Here is a 16,469-nt window from a genome sequence, read left to right as displayed (position 1 = left end):
ATTCATTTAACGTTCTACATTATTTTTAACAAAACAGTCTCAATCTGTAATGCTATATGATCACCTGCTCACCACACCTTAGAAAAACATTTTTTAATCCTTTGCTGTTTGAATTTAATTCACAGCAAAAATGCCTTTGATGTCATTTGTCTCCTTAGGTGCTGTTACACATCTAAACAATAAAAACATAGTGTAAAGACTGGAATTTTTTTTTTTTTATTATTGCCACTGTCCTGATGGACCCTGTTTTAGCTCTCTGTGAGTTTTCCTTAACATACACATAGGAATATAAAGAAAACCAGTATCAACCAAGTTTTATATATATATATATATATATATATATATATATATATATATATATATATATATATATAGTGGAAATTTTTTTGGTTTCATGGGGTCTACAAAATCATTTAAATAGATGGACATTTTAGAATCACTTTTTGAATGGAAGCAGTGGACAAGCAGTGTGAGAGACGACCTAGAGGTTGTCCAAAGTTCACAGCATCGCTGTAGACTTCACAAGACACAAATAATGTTATTTTAAAAACAGCAGAACTGATGAATATCAGTTAAAATGAAAAGAGGAGGAGCGTTCGGGTCAAACCATGACTTGTGGTGAAATTTCTTATGAATGAAAGTGTAAAACCGATTCAGGCCCAATAGGGTGATGAGACTCTTGGCTGCAGTAAAGCATTTGAACGATGCATTTGAAGTCCACGAATGATGATCATGAGTGAGTTGGCTCAAAACCCACTGCAGTCTGTGAACATTCAGTGAGTGGATCGCTCTCTGTAAAACATTGAAATCTTGGGTTGATTGCCAGAGGTGTTTTCACAATAATTAACTCAACTGGGAGTTATAACCACTTTTGCATTACTTTTGGTGCAGCTTTCATATTAACTGCGTAACCAGAATTGCAATAGTGGTTCAAACTGTGAAATGAACCATGCTCACATACCACAATCCCACCAAAGAGCTGAAGTAAAAATAAATCAAAGTGGATTTAAACACGTCACTCTTTCCCAAGCATGCATCTGATACATCTGCCCGATTCAACGTTAACAAAGTAAAAGTGACACGTTTCACCCAGATCTTCCGTTACTTGCCTTTCTTTTTTTTAATAGTCAAAATTACAAAATAATAACATGATCTACATAATCTACAAAATAATGACATAATATTCATGATCATGGTAAGCATCAACATAATTCTTCTTTTTTTTTTGTTTGTTTTGCTCTAACAATCGCTAACAGGCATGCATACTGTTGAGAAATATAAAAATATAAATATAAATACATCCCATTAATATTTCATACTGAATCCAAGCCTACAATTTAAAATACCTTTAGAGTCTTATTAATTAAAACAGGGTAGAGTGATACAATAAGGCATCGAGATGCAGTGCCGGAACTCTACTGATTCCTATAGGAGAGAGGTATTCAGCTTAGTGCTAGATAAAGAACAACCTAAACATGATTCAGAGCTTAATAAACAATTACTGATCAAATGAAATTTCAAATTATAAAACAGCAAAAAAAAAAAAAAGAAATGATAAAAAATTAAGTTAGTGAATGACAACAATCATGTACAGTACCAACATGAAACTGCTCAAACTAATCACTCCAGTACAAAAAACAAAAAAAAATTTTTTTTTGTATTTTTCTTCCTTTAACAATTTCAACAGATGAACTATATACTCATTTCTGACTATTAAATTCAGTTGTTTGATTTAAGCCCTTTCTTTAAACACTTGCTTCACATGATGAAAAACACAGCATTAATAACAATCATGGCCAAAATATAATTCTTCAGTTCTCTTAAAAGCAATAAGTTGCATTCATTTTGTAGGAGCATTTATTATTATTATTACTATTTTTTTTTGCTTGCGATATGAAAAAAATAAATCAAGCATCAGCTATTTCCTCATTATGCATTCTTTTAATTTGCTTGAAGATCATAAAGATGTAGTGTCTTATTAAATGAAATCAAACAAGCGTTCACTTTTTTTTTTCTTTTTTCAATAACGAGGCTTTCTTTAGCCAGCACTTAAACAAATTCACTAAAGCAAAACAATCCTGGTTAACTGTTTTAAGGTGCACACTGATCCTGAATACAACTCTTGCTTGTTTTTTTGACACATTTTTACCAAACCATTAATGCTCTTATTCATGTTTAAACACCCACACAAACACACACACACACACTCTCCCAAAGCATTGCCTTTTAAAGTTTAGTGTGAGGTGCTCCATCTCTGGAGTTTAAAAGTCTTTTGATTTTATTTCACTTAGACAACTTATTTTTATTTATTTTTTTATCTCTGCATGGTTTTTGATTTGTGTAAATAGAAAGGTGAGAGAGAGAGAGAGAGAAAGAGATCGCAGAATATGAAATACAGTAGAAAGTCACAATCACAGTATCGTTTGTGTCCTGCAGCAATAAGAGTGAAACAGATTCTATGAACAAAAATATAAGTGGAAAGAAATCCAGCCAGTGCAATCGTACATGGTACTGAAGTTTCGGATCGCCCGCGTGCCACCTTGAAAGCCACCGTGGACTTCTCAGGCCGAACCTCCGATCAGGGTTGCAATAATACACTCGAGATCTACAGCGTGCTGGGGAGACTGGTACAAGTAGTGTTCATGCGCATCAGGTTCCCTTTCTTATTTGCTACAGTGGCTGCGTAATTAGTGAGATTAAGTGCGTGTGTGTGGGAACTGCTCAGCTAGCTGTGTAATAGCTTTTTTCACAGTATTTGCTCAACAATGTTAAGTGAGAGAGAGAAAGAGAGAGAGAGAGAGAGAGAGAGAGAGAGAAAAAAAGATTGATAGTATATACCAGGGCTATTCATCATGAAGGGAAACCACAAAAACTATATACATACTTTAGTAATAATAAAACACGCCACTATATATCTATTATTTCATCAACGTACATCAATCATTGTGATCCTGTGATGGAAAGAAAATGTGTGCGAGAGCCACGCTTTAACCAAACACACGGCCTAAACGACTGATTAGGATTATTTCACAGATTTGATTTTCTTCTTTTTTCTACTTTTTATTCGTACTGATCTTTTAGGCAACGAGGCAGACGTGCGGAACTTTCAGATGAATGTTGGATCAATCAGCTAACTTGTGACTAGACGATGAAAATACAGAATGATATCAAATCATGGCGTAAAGATTACAACTGATAAGACGTTGATGCTAGTGTGGTGTAACAAACAGGAAGCAGCAATGACGACTTCAACATTCCTCAAGGAAGGAAATCCCTAAAATCAGGTCCAATCATATATCGTTTTGCCAGACGTATCCACTTCACTTCTAAGGAAAGGGGCGGGGCTTTTGTCAGCAGTTAATTTTTTTTTTAACGGGCTAGAGAAACTTAGCAATAAACTAAATGTACGTTTTTAAATTTGTACAGCATTTATGTAATGTAAAACTGTAATTAGATCACAGTAAAAGCAGCTACATTCGTGTTTCTGTAAATAACATAACCACACCGAGACACTACAGGGCTGTGCTCTGTCTGCTTAACCAGGTTAACCTCATTAAACCTCATCGAAATGTCAAGTAGAATAATCATTACACCATTTTTTTCTTCCTCGTCTGCATGCTTTCATTTCCACTCTTCATGGGAAGCAGATTGTTTTGCTCCTTCTTTATTTCAATCGGTTCTGTACATAATATAACTACTACAGGTGTTTTAAGTCAAACCGGGACTTATGACTGCACAGAATAACACAATAATGAGAGATATTAAAAACAAAACAAAAAAACTCTCTTTATTTCTCTATATAATGCTCTGCTACACTAATGTACGCATCCCAGCGTTTCACCAGTATTCGGACACCATCTACATAGAAAGTTTTCTTAGCAGGCCAAAGACATGATCAGACTGCCTGCTTCATGCCTGAAACGCTGGCCTCCCAGGAAGGTCAGGGCCGTACGGTGGACGTGGAAATAACTCCCAGCCGAGTTCCTGTAACGTGCAAGTGGTGTTGGTGAATGTGTGTGTGTACAGTTCACACAGACAGAATTGGTGACTGATTTTGCGTTTTTCGCAGAACATGCGTTCAACTCAGGATTGACCGCAGTGGGCTTCGAGCCACCTTAGCCGGGATCTTCATTCACGGACGTGCTGGCTTTTTAGAAACGTATTAAACGTTTCATTGCGGCTGATGCGTCTCATCATCGTACTGAGCGTGGATGTCGATTAGTTGTGAGTGAATGTCGATGAAAGTCCCAGTTTGACATGAACACCCTTTGTATAAGTACAGTATGCGCCAAAATATACAGTACTTAAATGAAAATACGAACAATATTTCCTTTTTGTCATCTGAGAGTTTATTTTCCCTGGAAGAAACTAACACACACTCATAGCGTTGTTGATTTACCGCGGTATGCATAATGTAAGTCCTGGAAGTGTGTGTGTGTGTGTGTGTGTGCAGCCTCTCACTGATTCTTAACCCAGAACAGAATTTGTTACAGACTCCTGCAAAAGGTTGTGTAAGAACACGGGATGGTGTGTTCTGTCATGTTTTTCAAACTCAGTCCTCATTCACAGCTGTATAAGCAGAAACAATACTCTACTATGAATTCTTTTTCCTCACAACGACTGGCAACACGTGTGTGTGTAGCTTTGCTTTGTCGACGAATGCAAACGCGTGTCTGAGATGCGCGAGTTTCAGTACTGTATATTTTGGCGCGTACCGTATCCCTCCCATGATCCTAAGACGACTAGTGTGCACGTGCAGAGAGGACGGCCTCATTTAAAAAGAAGTTTTCTTGTTTAATATAAACAGGAGGTTCATTTTCAGTCGCTCACTGCGGAGTCACACATTCCCCCCCAAAATTTATTGATTCCTATCAGGTAGTTACATGCTAATATCATTAAAAAAATCTGGATTATTTAAAAATAAAACCTGCTGATTGAATAGTCCTGGTACATACCATTCCTACATACCACAGGACATATCACAAAGGTCCAGTTTGCTAACTGAGTGCGTGTGTGTGTGTGTGTGTGTGTGTGTGGATACAGATGTTTGTTACAGGCATGCAGTACTAGCTCTGGGGCTCCTGTGCGATGCAGGAACAGTCGGTGACCAGCAGGTCCACCATGGTGTTGGAGCTCACGAAGACAGCAGGGGCCGACACCATGCCGCCGCCGCCGCCGCCGTCTGTGCTGCTCAGCACCACCGTGCCGTCAGGCGCTCCCTCTCCGCTGCTGCTGCCTGGGGGGTTGTGGGTACCCATGTGGCCCTGCAACTGAGTGAGGGTCTTGCAGTGCACGCCGCACAAATGGCACACTAGAACGGAACCGCTGGAGCCGAAGCCGCTGTCCTTCCACTCCTGCCCGTGGTGCTTCTGAGCATGGATGCGCAGGTACGTGAGCGTCGTGAAACCTACAAGACAGAGTGGGGTGGTTATATACTCTTAATCCACATTGTAAAATGTATATATTAAAAAAAACAAAAAAACACCACATATATTATAATAATAAAACACATTGATGTCACACAAAGATAAAATAGTTGGTAAAATATATATTAGTATAGAAGAAAAAAAAATTATACAAATGATAAAAAAGGCCTAATAAAAATTGTTTGTACGTGATTTAGGTTTGTAACTAACCATAGACTAGACCGAGTTCTTGTAACCAATCATAACGCTGAAGGCGGGATTTCAAAACCCCACACGATCTCGCTAATATTTTTCTTCTTTTATAAAAAAAATATTTTCAATCATCATTATTTCTAAATCGCTTAATTGTACATAAATGAGATTCAGACTGACACTGAGATTTTAATTATTAACTATTCTTTTAAACTGGGACAAAAAATAAGTTTAGAAAAGCTCTAGGTTTCTAACCAATCACGGACGAGACAGAATTCTTGCAACCAATCATAACGGAAAAGGCGGGATTTTTTAACCTGCTTGCTAACATTTTTGCTTTTTTTTTTTAGGTGTTTTTTATTTATTTATTTAAATAACTTCGTCATTTACTGTACAAAGAAATACAGAGCATACTGCCTAGCAGTGAATCTTCATACCCAGATATCCTTCCACACACACAAGGTTATTTTTTCCGTTCTATGTATATAGTTTTTTCCATCCCTCTTATGTCCCTTAAGCGGCTAATTAAAAATGGTGCTCTCTCTTTTTCTCTCCAGGGAGCGTTTCTGATTTACATTGTAAAGACACCAAGCATTTATTTCAGCTTGGTCACGTTTCCACTGAGATTACTAAAATAAATTAGTAAGTATTTATAATATTCAATAAATACTTATCGTCCTGGTTTCTCTAGTGTTAACTCAAGCAAAGTTTCCACAAATATTCCCTAAAATGTTCAATACTAAAAAAAGAAAGAAAAAAAACCTGCACGTAATTATAAATCATTTTCTCATGAGAGATTTTGTTGCATTGTGTTGAAAATGTTTGTCATTCCTCTGGCCACCGCTAGAGGGAGCACAATGGTGCATTTTTTTGTGCTCTGCTTTTAAATATTTAAGAATGGGTTTAAACCAGGTTCAAGACGTAAAATTTACTCAATTAATTAATTTATGTAATGTTTTACTGAGATTTTGCCCAACCAAAGTAAAACGAACTTGACGGTACAATACTCACTTCTGTTACACAGGTGGCAGGCGTGATGCTGGGACTGGTTGTGCACCCTCATGTGATCAGTGATGTAAGCGGCTGAGAGTAGTTTGCCGCAGATGTGACATGGGACCTTCTCCTCGTGCCGGATCATGTGAGCACGGAGTCGATCTTTTGTGGCAAAACTCGATTCACATGTCTGAAAAATAATAAAATGACTCCTCATACACACACAGTAAAAAAATTCCTAATGATGAAAGCACAAACATTAAAGACCAGATTAATTAATACAAAATAAAACATGTGCTGTTTTGTTTATGTGCTGGTGTGTTCATGGGATGGTAAGACTAAGTAACGTCATGTTAAAACTTTAGTGTTGATTATTTTCCTCTAACGGCATGTCACAAAGTCTTATACTTTGGCAATTTACAACAGAAAAGCGCTCTCTCTCTTTCTCTCTCTCGTATCTGTTTATATTTATGCTCTGGAATGTGCGTGAGACAAATGACACTTTACATTAAGAAATTACACTATGACCGCTCGCTCACCAGCCTTTCCCTCCCTGTCTCTTAATGTTAATAAGGCTAACATTCCTATAAACTATGAACTTTCCTGTGACTGAAAAACTTTAAGGCGCAGCTTTACCTTAGACAGTCAGAAAGCACAACGACTGGAGACTCTTTTTGAAAAACGATTGAAATTATGAAAGTCTTGAAGGTGTCGAAAGTAAAAATGCATTTATTAAAATCTTCTATTATTGATATTGATGTCCCCCCACCTGATTTTGATAATTCTTTTAAGACCTATAATTGACAACATGGACAAATGTTTTTAAAAAAAAAAATGAAGTATGTTTATAAAAAAACTTTATAGAACTTTCAGTTTCTCCAAAACTGTGTAAGGAATAAGACTGCCAGCATGTGACGATCGCATCTTTTTATTCTCACTGAGAGCACGGCGAATCAAAGTCAAACTCAAGATCTCTGAACAATGGAGCAAACGCATTTCCGTTGTGCCACATGCATTCATGATGATCCCCTGTCAAGGCCGATACAAATTCTTAAAAAAAAAAAAAAGTTCAAGTCACATCGCGGTTTCCAGTTCTGATTCTTTAGTCAAAACTATGAAATAACACATGGGATTATGCAGCATGCCAAGAAAATGAAAAAGCAAACGTTTTATATTTTAGATTATCACACTTTTTCTTTGCACACACTGGCATCTTCTTAACCAGCTTGATGAGGTCAGTATGAACAGTCTTGAAGGAGCTGAAAGTGTTCTCGCTGCCAACGGCATGCAAAGCCCTCATAAAGGTGAATGGTGGCAAAAAAATAAAAAAATACTTTGCATTATGCACAATTTTATATCAGACGTTTTCAGTACTGTCCTAAAAAAAAAAAAAAAGTACTTTTGAATGAGTTGCAGTGTTCAAAGATTTTGACTAGTCCTCTACGTTAAAGGTTGCACTATTAACGTGCACGTTCTTACTAGTTCTCACTCATCTATTTTTGCAGGCGAATGTCCCACGTCAGTAATCCGCAATACTGCAAATAGTATTCGCTCGCCTGCCTTCACAAGGAGCGCGATTCGTCTCTCCAGAGGACACATCTCTACTGCTCTAGAGTCCAGTGGCGGTGTGTTTTACATCACTGCATCCGATGCTTTGCACGTGGTGATGCAAGACTTGGATGTAGCTGCTCGGCCATGGAAACCTGTTCCATCAAGTTCTCTACGCAATGCTCTTGAGCTAATCTGTAGGCCATATGAAGTGTGGCGGTCTGTAGCTATTGTTGGCGACCACTATGCGTCGTCTCAGCATCCACCGACATCGCTCTGTTATTTTACGTGGCCTACCACATCATGGCTGAGTTGCAATCATTCCCAAATCGCTTCCACTGGACTTATTGCATAGGTGGCGTCCCATCACGGTACCCATTCTTTCACAAATGTATGTAAAACCAGTCTGTATGCCTAGCTGCTTGTTTTTTATACACCTGTAACCATGGGAGTGATGACTGGAACAGCTGAATACAATGATTTGAATGCGAGAGTAAATACTTTTGGCAATATAGTATAGTGTAGCCTCTTATATGGAAAATTTATCCCTTTGATCAACAGGACTTAAAACAATTCAACAACAAGTAACTATGGGATTACTTTGTGATGATTTTAACCAGATTCTTCAATATATCACCATAAAACACGAACACATCATACCGGACATTTGAAAGGTCGTTCTGTAGAATGAACTTGTCGAACATGGCTGTTGAGGTGGTCAGGGCTACATGAAGGGGGAAAGACAAAGAGAGAGAGATCAAATTTGACATAATCGCTACCAAAACAAAAATATATAAAAAAGTAAAAAATACACAGTAAAATGATGCATTCAGACCGAGAAAAGGCCTTGGCGCAGTGCGAGCAAATGTAGGGCTTCTCGACGCCACCCTGGTGTGAGCGGACGTGGTGGCTCATCCGGTCTTTCCTCTTAAAGCGCTGCTGGCACACGGGACACGAGAAGGGCTTCTCATCCGAGTGCGAGAGCCGGTGCCGATTCAGGTGGTATACGTCCCGGAAGGCCTTCCCGCACGTCTCGCAGGCGTGGTTCTTGCGCACCACATTAGTATTCGGGGTTGGGTTTACCGGCCTCTGCTTGATGCGAGAAAAGATGGAAGTAGACGTAACAAAAGAGAAAACAGATTATAATTTCTACAGTAACAGCTCGTTCACAGGGACTTCTACAGAGGATACTCCGCATATTCCAAGACAAATTATAAAAAAATATTGTTGCAGACAATAACAAATGGGCCCAAGCACCTTGTGCCATCACCACCACTAGACTCTCAGGCATCCTGATGGCAGCAGATTCCAACTTGTCTGATGATTTTTATGATTTTGTGAGCATGTTTATTCCCCTGAAAATCCCCGAATGGTGGAAAAAATTCCTTAGAAGAACAAGAGCCCTCACACACTATGACAGCATTTGAAATTTCTGTCGAATTCATTTCAAAAGAGAGACAAACACAGGCTGACTGAAGTGTGTGTCTTTTTAGAGCTGCTATAACGCAAGTGACAACAGGAACTAATAGATGGGTCATGATATCAAATAAAAATATAAACGGATAAGTATGATTCTTTTCGTCTTTTATTTAGTAAACTGTAATTGTCGGCAAAGCTTCTGCGGGGGTTAAAAGTAATAATCTATTTTATGTAGTAACAGTAGGCAAATATAGGGCTTCTACAGTAACTTTCCTTTGTGTCTGCCTGCATCGCGCCTCCATTTTATTATCCTTTTCAATATGGTTATGTTTAACGTTGCGTATCGGACAAATCGCTTCCATCATAACAGCTCTCTCACAAGCCTCTCTATTGTCTGTCTTGAAGTTAAAGACAGATCATGCTGCTAAAACACAAAAAAACAAAAACAAAGCCCTCCATCAGTAGGGTTATTGTCAGTAAACCTGAAATAGTTTGAACGTGAAGCCACCGGAGAGTCTTACGAAAAAAAAAAAAAGAATAAATATCTTCTTACATAAACTTGTTAATTTCTGCACATTTCTATATTACATGCTATACCACTGGGCTGCAACCAACAGATGGGTCACAGAGGATTTATGTCACCGTAGTCACAATGTCATTTATGACTGCAGTACATGTTTCAGTCACATGGCGGAGCTAGTTGGTTTTATACTATTGTCACGGTTTTTGTCGTAATTTCATCTGCAGTTTGAATGAGAGTAGAGGAACTAAAAACGATAAATGAATGAATGAACATGCCTTTATAAATGCATATTTGGTTTCTTTTTTAAAGAATGGTTTAATTATTGACATCTTTTTGGTAACGTGCAAATTATCTTGTATCTCAAAAATAACTAGTTTACCACATAAGGCAGTAAAGAATAAAACCAAAATGAAGCGATTAGCGACTTTAAATCGTGCCCATAAATTCCAATATAAAAGTATAAATTCTGATAATTCAGTCATCGTTTAAGTAGCTATTAAATGTCACACTGATTTGCTGGAAAACCATGACAGACATGATACGCACCTGAACTGGCTCCCCTGTCGGCATGACGATGGCAGTCGGAGGGGGCAGTGGCGTGACTGTGCTGGTCAGGACTGAATCACCGGTGTCGTGAGTAAGCAGTAGCGGCTGCGGAGGCGGAGCAGGAAGCCCTGAAGTAGGGGGGACTATACTGAGGTGGAGGAGAGACAGGGGCTCGGTGGCCTCTTTAGAGCCGCCGTCCCGGTTCTGGGTAGATCCTCCCTTCAGACGCACACCTGTGTGGACAGACTGGTGCCGCCGCAGGTTGTAGCTATTTTTGAATTGCTTGTTGCAGATGGCACAGATGTGAGCAGCACGGCCTGGACGAACTGGGGGCTTTTCTGGAGGAAGAAACAGAGCATGCATCGGTATGTTTTAGAGGTGTTTAGGTCATCATATCAAATTGTTACTTCCCATGTGATTGAACAGGCAAGATTACATTAACACAACTGATCTAAGTGCACCTGAGTGAGAAGTTCCCAGCCCTTATGTATATAGATCTCCAGATGATATGGCGAGCACTTTACCACTGCGCCACTCAGGGGTGCAACCCTCCCATTTTATCCGGCCTTGGGACTAGCACTGCATCCAGCAACTGGGGTTTGGCCGATCTGTGGGAATCCAACCTGGGCTGTCCGTGTGGCAGACGAGAACCCTATCACTAAGCCACCAGTAAATATAAGTTAGATGTAAAAAGAATTTACATCAAACTTATAAAGGCTGCAAAAGGTTGTACGAGTCAACCAAGCTGATGGTTTAAAAATAATAATAAAATACTATAAAAATACACTAAACACTGCACATCTCTATGTCAGCCTATTTATTTATTTATTTTTCCAAAAAATATAACATATTACGCACTATCCCTGTGTAGATCTGTCTACAACTGTGGCAGAAATTCTGGAAAAGTGACATGAAGGTAATGATAACTTTTACATCATGACAACGAACAGAAGGACGAAGGCACACAGCATGCTCTCCCTCTCTTTCTCCTCTCCACATGATCTGAAGTGTGTCTCTCTTATAACCATCCCATCCCCTCTTACCAGGTACAGGGTCCTCACTGAGGGCTGTGGTGTCCACAGTCGACGGGGGCGTGGCGACAGGCTCTGTGGGCGGGCTCTGAGGCGAGCTCGCGTGGACCTGCATGAGCTCTGATTGGAGGGAGCCATCCAGATGGGTTTGGGTCGGTGTGGTCTGAGGGGACAAGTCCAAAACACTTTATACACAGGTTATATGCATGCCTGACTATCTCTGAGTGTGTGTGTTGTTGTTTTTTTTAAACCATCTGGTTTAACGTGTACAAAACATAAAGCAGTGATCATAAATCCGAAGTAAAAAGTGGTCCACTAAAACATGCACACACAAAGCAGAGAGCTCACCTGGAAGAGAAAACTGCTCCATGCAGCATCCATGTTGTTGCTCAGGTAAGAGAGAGAGAGAGAACTACAGACTAAAACTTTCTGATTTAACCTCCCCAGCAGCACTGCAATAATAATAATAATAACACCAATGCTATATAACAATAATAATAATAATTTCACTTTAAAATATCTGATTAAAACCTGAGCATAAAGCGTTCAGATCAAACCGGATAATTAATTAATTATAACTGCTACATTAATATAATAAACTAATCGCAATGTTAGCTGAACCGTCGCAAAACTTAACACGAACGAAAGCAATAACAGTTTAAACAAAGCTTACATACAACATGCAATTAAAACACATCATGTTAATCTAATTCGCTTTAGTTTTAAACGTCACACATTAAGGGAATGGAAAAAAAAAACGAAGAAACGAACCGATTCATAAATCTCTGTTGTTATTTTTGTCAGCCCCCCTCCCACCCCGAACACACAGGCCAATCGGGTGTTTTGTCGAAGCCTCGGTGTTGCGTTCACGCGGTGACCCGGGCAAGTGGTGCCGGAGCCCGGCCGCGGCCTACCGCTCCACCTCGGCGCTTCCCTTTGCACGATGACATCTTTTTTTTTTTTTTCAAATCGCAGTGCTCTCTCTCTCTCTCTCCTACACACGCTCTCTCACACACACTCTCTCTCTCTCTCCTCCCTCCCTCCCCTGTCTCCTTTCTTCCTTTTCTTTTTTAAATTCCTCTTTCTTCTCCCCCTCCTCTCCTCCTTTTCTCTCTCACCGCTATGTCCCCGGTTGCTCTTAAAGGGATGATGAAGTTGAACACCCCCTATTTCCGTCCAAGTGCTGAGACTGTGTGTGTGTGTGAAACACCCCCCTGTTCGTACAGTACTCGTGTATCTCAAAAAACTATAGCTGCATACTATTTTCACATCCTATTTAGCACGCTAACGTGCAATTTCGGACGCAGCCAACCTGCATTCAAAGAGCTCAGGATCTCGGCCGACAAAAAAAACCCAAAAAAAAAAACCGCCGACGCGTGTGCTTGCGCGTGACGTCACACGAACAGATTAAACACATGAATAACGGGCACGCCGTTCGCGTCTTAAAGGGCAAGTCTCCATGAGACTGAGGAGCGTTTTTTTCCCCTCCTATGAATGTGTTTGTCTGCATGTAGGAAAACATGAGAATAAAAACTGTGCAAAAATGATTAAAAGCTGATGATGAGGGTTTTACATACATATAGACAGCACAATGGCATGGTAGTTAGTACTGTGGCCTTTCACCTCTAGGGTCGTAGGTTTGAGTCCCACCTTGGTTCTGTGTGCATGGAGTTTGAATGTTTTTCCCATGTGGTTTGGGTTTCGTCTGGGTGATCTGGTTTCCTCTCACAGTCCAAAGACATGCAGGTTAGGATAATTGGCATTCCCATAGTGTGTGTGAATAAGTGAAGAAATATCCCTGTATATATATATATATATATATATATAGCAAAAAAAGAAACATCCCTTTTTCAGGACTGTGTATTTCAACAATGTTGTAAAAATCCAAATAACTTTACAGATCTTCATTGTTAAGGGTTTAAACAATGTTTTCCATGCATGTTCAATTAACCATAATCAATTAATTAACATGCACCTGTGGAATGGTCGTTAAGACCTTAACAGCTTACAGAAAGTAGGCATTTAAGGTCACAGTTCTAAAAACGCAGGACCCTAAAGATACTTATCTACCGACTGTAAAAAACACCCAAAGAAAGATGCCCAGGGTCCCTGCTCATCTGCGTGAACGTGCATTAGGCATGCTGCAGGGAGGCATGAGGACTGCTGATGTGGTTAGGGCGATAAATCGCCATGTCCGCACCGTGAGACGCCTAAGACGGCGCTACAGGGAGACAGAAAGGACAGCTGATCATCCTCGCAGTGGAAGACCACGTGTAACAACACCTGCACAGGATCGGTACATCCGAATATCACACCTGCGTGACAGGTACAGGATGGCCACAACAACTGCCCGAGTCCAGGAACACACAATTCCTCCATCAGTGCTCAGACTGTCCGCAATAGGCAGTCCATGAGGAGGAGATGCACTGCAGTACTTCAAGCAGCTGGTGGCCGAACCAGATACTGACTGGTACTTTTGATTTTGCGCCTCCCTTCATTCAGGGACACATTGTGAAACATTTTTAATTTGACTCTTTTAGTGTTTATACAAATATTTACACGTTAAGTTTACTGAAAGTAAAAACAGTTGAAAGTCAGAGGACGTTTCTTTTTTGCTGAGTGTGTGTGTATATATATATATATATATATATATATATATATATATATATATATATATATATATATTAGTCCACTACATACAAACATTCGAGTTACAAACTTTTGAAGATATGAACAAGAGGTCAGGTTCAAGGACAAGATCATTAAACGTTAATTTTATAATGTGTATATTCACTTGTGTTAGTATCCAAATACCTAGACAATGTTGTTGGACTTACGAATGAGCTTTCATAACGGAACTTGTTCGTATATAAAAACCCATGGGGCGTTGGTGGCTCAGTGGTAGGCTTCTCGTATGCTATGAAAGGCCTGGGTTTGATTTCTGTTTCTGCTCAGTTCTGTTGTTGCTCAGGTAATAGAGAGAGAACTACAGATTAAAACTACTTGATTTAACCTCCCCAGCAGATAACATTATCGCTTTGGATGAGATATTATATACTGTATATTACATATGCATATAATCAAAAAGTTAATTTACTTTGGTAATTAAATTTTAAAGAGTCATACTCATATTAAATAGATTCATTACACACAGAATGATATATTTCAAGTGTTTTATAGCAAGCCTCATTTAATCATGCTAAGGGAGGGAGCCCCAACCAGGTATTGAGTGCTGTACATACTTTTCAGTAGTCCAACATTTTACTGTTAAAATCTTTTTTTATTTGTCTTAAGTAATGTTTAATTTCTCGGAGATACTGAACTTTGGGTTTTTATTAGCCATAATTCATTATCAACATTAAAATAAATGAACACCTTAAATATATTAATCTGTGTGTAATGAATCATTATACAAGTTTTACTTTTTAAATGGGATTTCTGAAATAAATCAACTTTTCGGTGATATTCTAATTCTTATATATATATATTTTTATACATATTTATTTATTTTAATTAAAAAACCCATGTCCCACTAGAGTGTTCAATCAATCAACCAACGTACTCACTCACTCTCATTCATCATCTATACAGCTTTATTACAGGGGGCCTGGAGCCTATCCCAGAAGACTCAGGGCAACAAGGCGGGGTACACCCTGGAAGGTGTGCCAATTCATCTCAAAGCACACACTCAAATATTTATTCACGAAAAAAGGCATGGGTTCAATTTTGGCTCAGTACCCAAATCCCAGCCACGGAATGCAGTGCCGGTCCTGTGCCAAGTTGCTTGTGAATCAGGTGGTCCGCTGTGTCGACTCCTCGACGGGAGCAACTGAAAATCCAACAATTTGCAGGTCTTTAGACTGTGGGAGGAAACTGGAGCACCCAGGGGAAACCAACCAAGAACGGGAAGAACAAGCAAACTCCATGTACACATACGCAGACCCGAGGTGGGAATCAAACACAGACCTTCAACCAATACAATCGTGGTGAAGAAAAAATGCTTATGTTGGTAAACCTCAAAATGACCACACGGAGACGTTTGATGTTTAATATTAATTTATTACCTTTTAAATTACTTTTCATTTTCTTCAACACATCTCCAAATGACCCATTTCTCTCAAGCCAGAAACAGCTTAATGTAAATATTTAATAAGTTTAAAGTCTTTACTAAAAATGTCCTCTCAGCAAAAGCTGCTCTATCCAGTAGTCACTTTTACATTCAAGCCTACACATACTTGAGATGAAAACACATATCCTAAACACGAGAGCCTCCTTTACCATCATACATGAAAAACTCAGACAAGCGCCGGCCCCATCTGGGATCAGCTTTAGTCGGCATTAGCCCTTTTATACTTTTGGAGCAGATCGTGGAAGACTGCTCCGAGACCAGTCACTGTGGGCATAAAATACATTTCTATGGCACATCATTGGCCCTCCCATCAACTAGATAATCAACAAACACAAGTTGTTCTGCATGCACTGTTTTAAACCAAGCACAAAAGATGATGTAGATTATACAGAGTCATCAGAGCTGGTGTTTCTTACTTTTTTTTTTCTTCAAATATCTCTGAGAAGCAAACACTGTCATGGTAATAAGCGTTTGACTGGAGAAAGCACTATGCTTCCCTGTTTGTACACTCCCATTGGTTTATATACACATCTGTTTGTATTTATTTAATTTTTTGGACAAGATCTGTTTGTATTTATTTAAATTTTTTTGATTTTCATGCTTTCTGTAAAGGCTGTTTTAATTTTGCCAAAAAAGAAAACAAATATAAATAGCCTCAGTAT

At 39.1% G+C, this 16,469-nt stretch overlaps 1 protein-coding gene across 3 annotated transcripts; it reads right to left on the bottom strand.

Moving 5' to 3' along the window:
- Positions 1–966: 966 nt before the first annotated feature.
- On the bottom strand, positions 967–13,001 carry mazb (MYC-associated zinc finger protein b (purine-binding transcription factor)). Of its 3 annotated transcripts, none has more exons than XM_053511780.1 (8): positions 12,797–13,001; positions 12,027–12,130; positions 11,691–11,841; positions 10,648–10,985; positions 8,995–9,251; positions 8,820–8,883; positions 6,630–6,801; positions 967–5,407 (listed from the first exon to the last, which is right to left on the bottom strand). In XM_053511780.1, the coding sequence occupies exons 2-8, from the start codon at positions 12,057–12,059 to the stop codon at positions 5,067–5,069; spliced, it is 1,356 nt and encodes a 451-aa protein (XP_053367755.1). In that variant the 5' UTR covers positions 12,060–12,130; positions 12,797–13,001; the 3' UTR covers positions 967–5,066. The 3 variants fall into 3 exon arrangements, with proteins under 3 accessions (XP_053367755.1, XP_053367754.1, XP_053367756.1); XM_053511779.1 differs by lacking the exon at positions 12,797–13,001 and adding an exon at positions 12,450–12,698; XM_053511781.1 differs by lacking the exon at positions 12,797–13,001 and having other exon boundaries at positions 8,995–9,248; positions 12,027–12,698.
- Between the last annotated feature and the right edge of the window lie 3,468 nt (positions 13,002–16,469).

The sequence above is a fragment of the Clarias gariepinus genome, chromosome 14 (genome assembly GCF_024256425.1).
Source record: "Clarias gariepinus isolate MV-2021 ecotype Netherlands chromosome 14, CGAR_prim_01v2, whole genome shotgun sequence".
In the NCBI taxonomy this organism is placed as follows: domain Eukaryota; kingdom Metazoa; phylum Chordata; class Actinopteri; order Siluriformes; family Clariidae; genus Clarias; species Clarias gariepinus.
The sequence above is the reverse complement of the archived record's forward strand: the minus strand, read 5'-3'. Positions and strand labels throughout refer to the sequence as shown.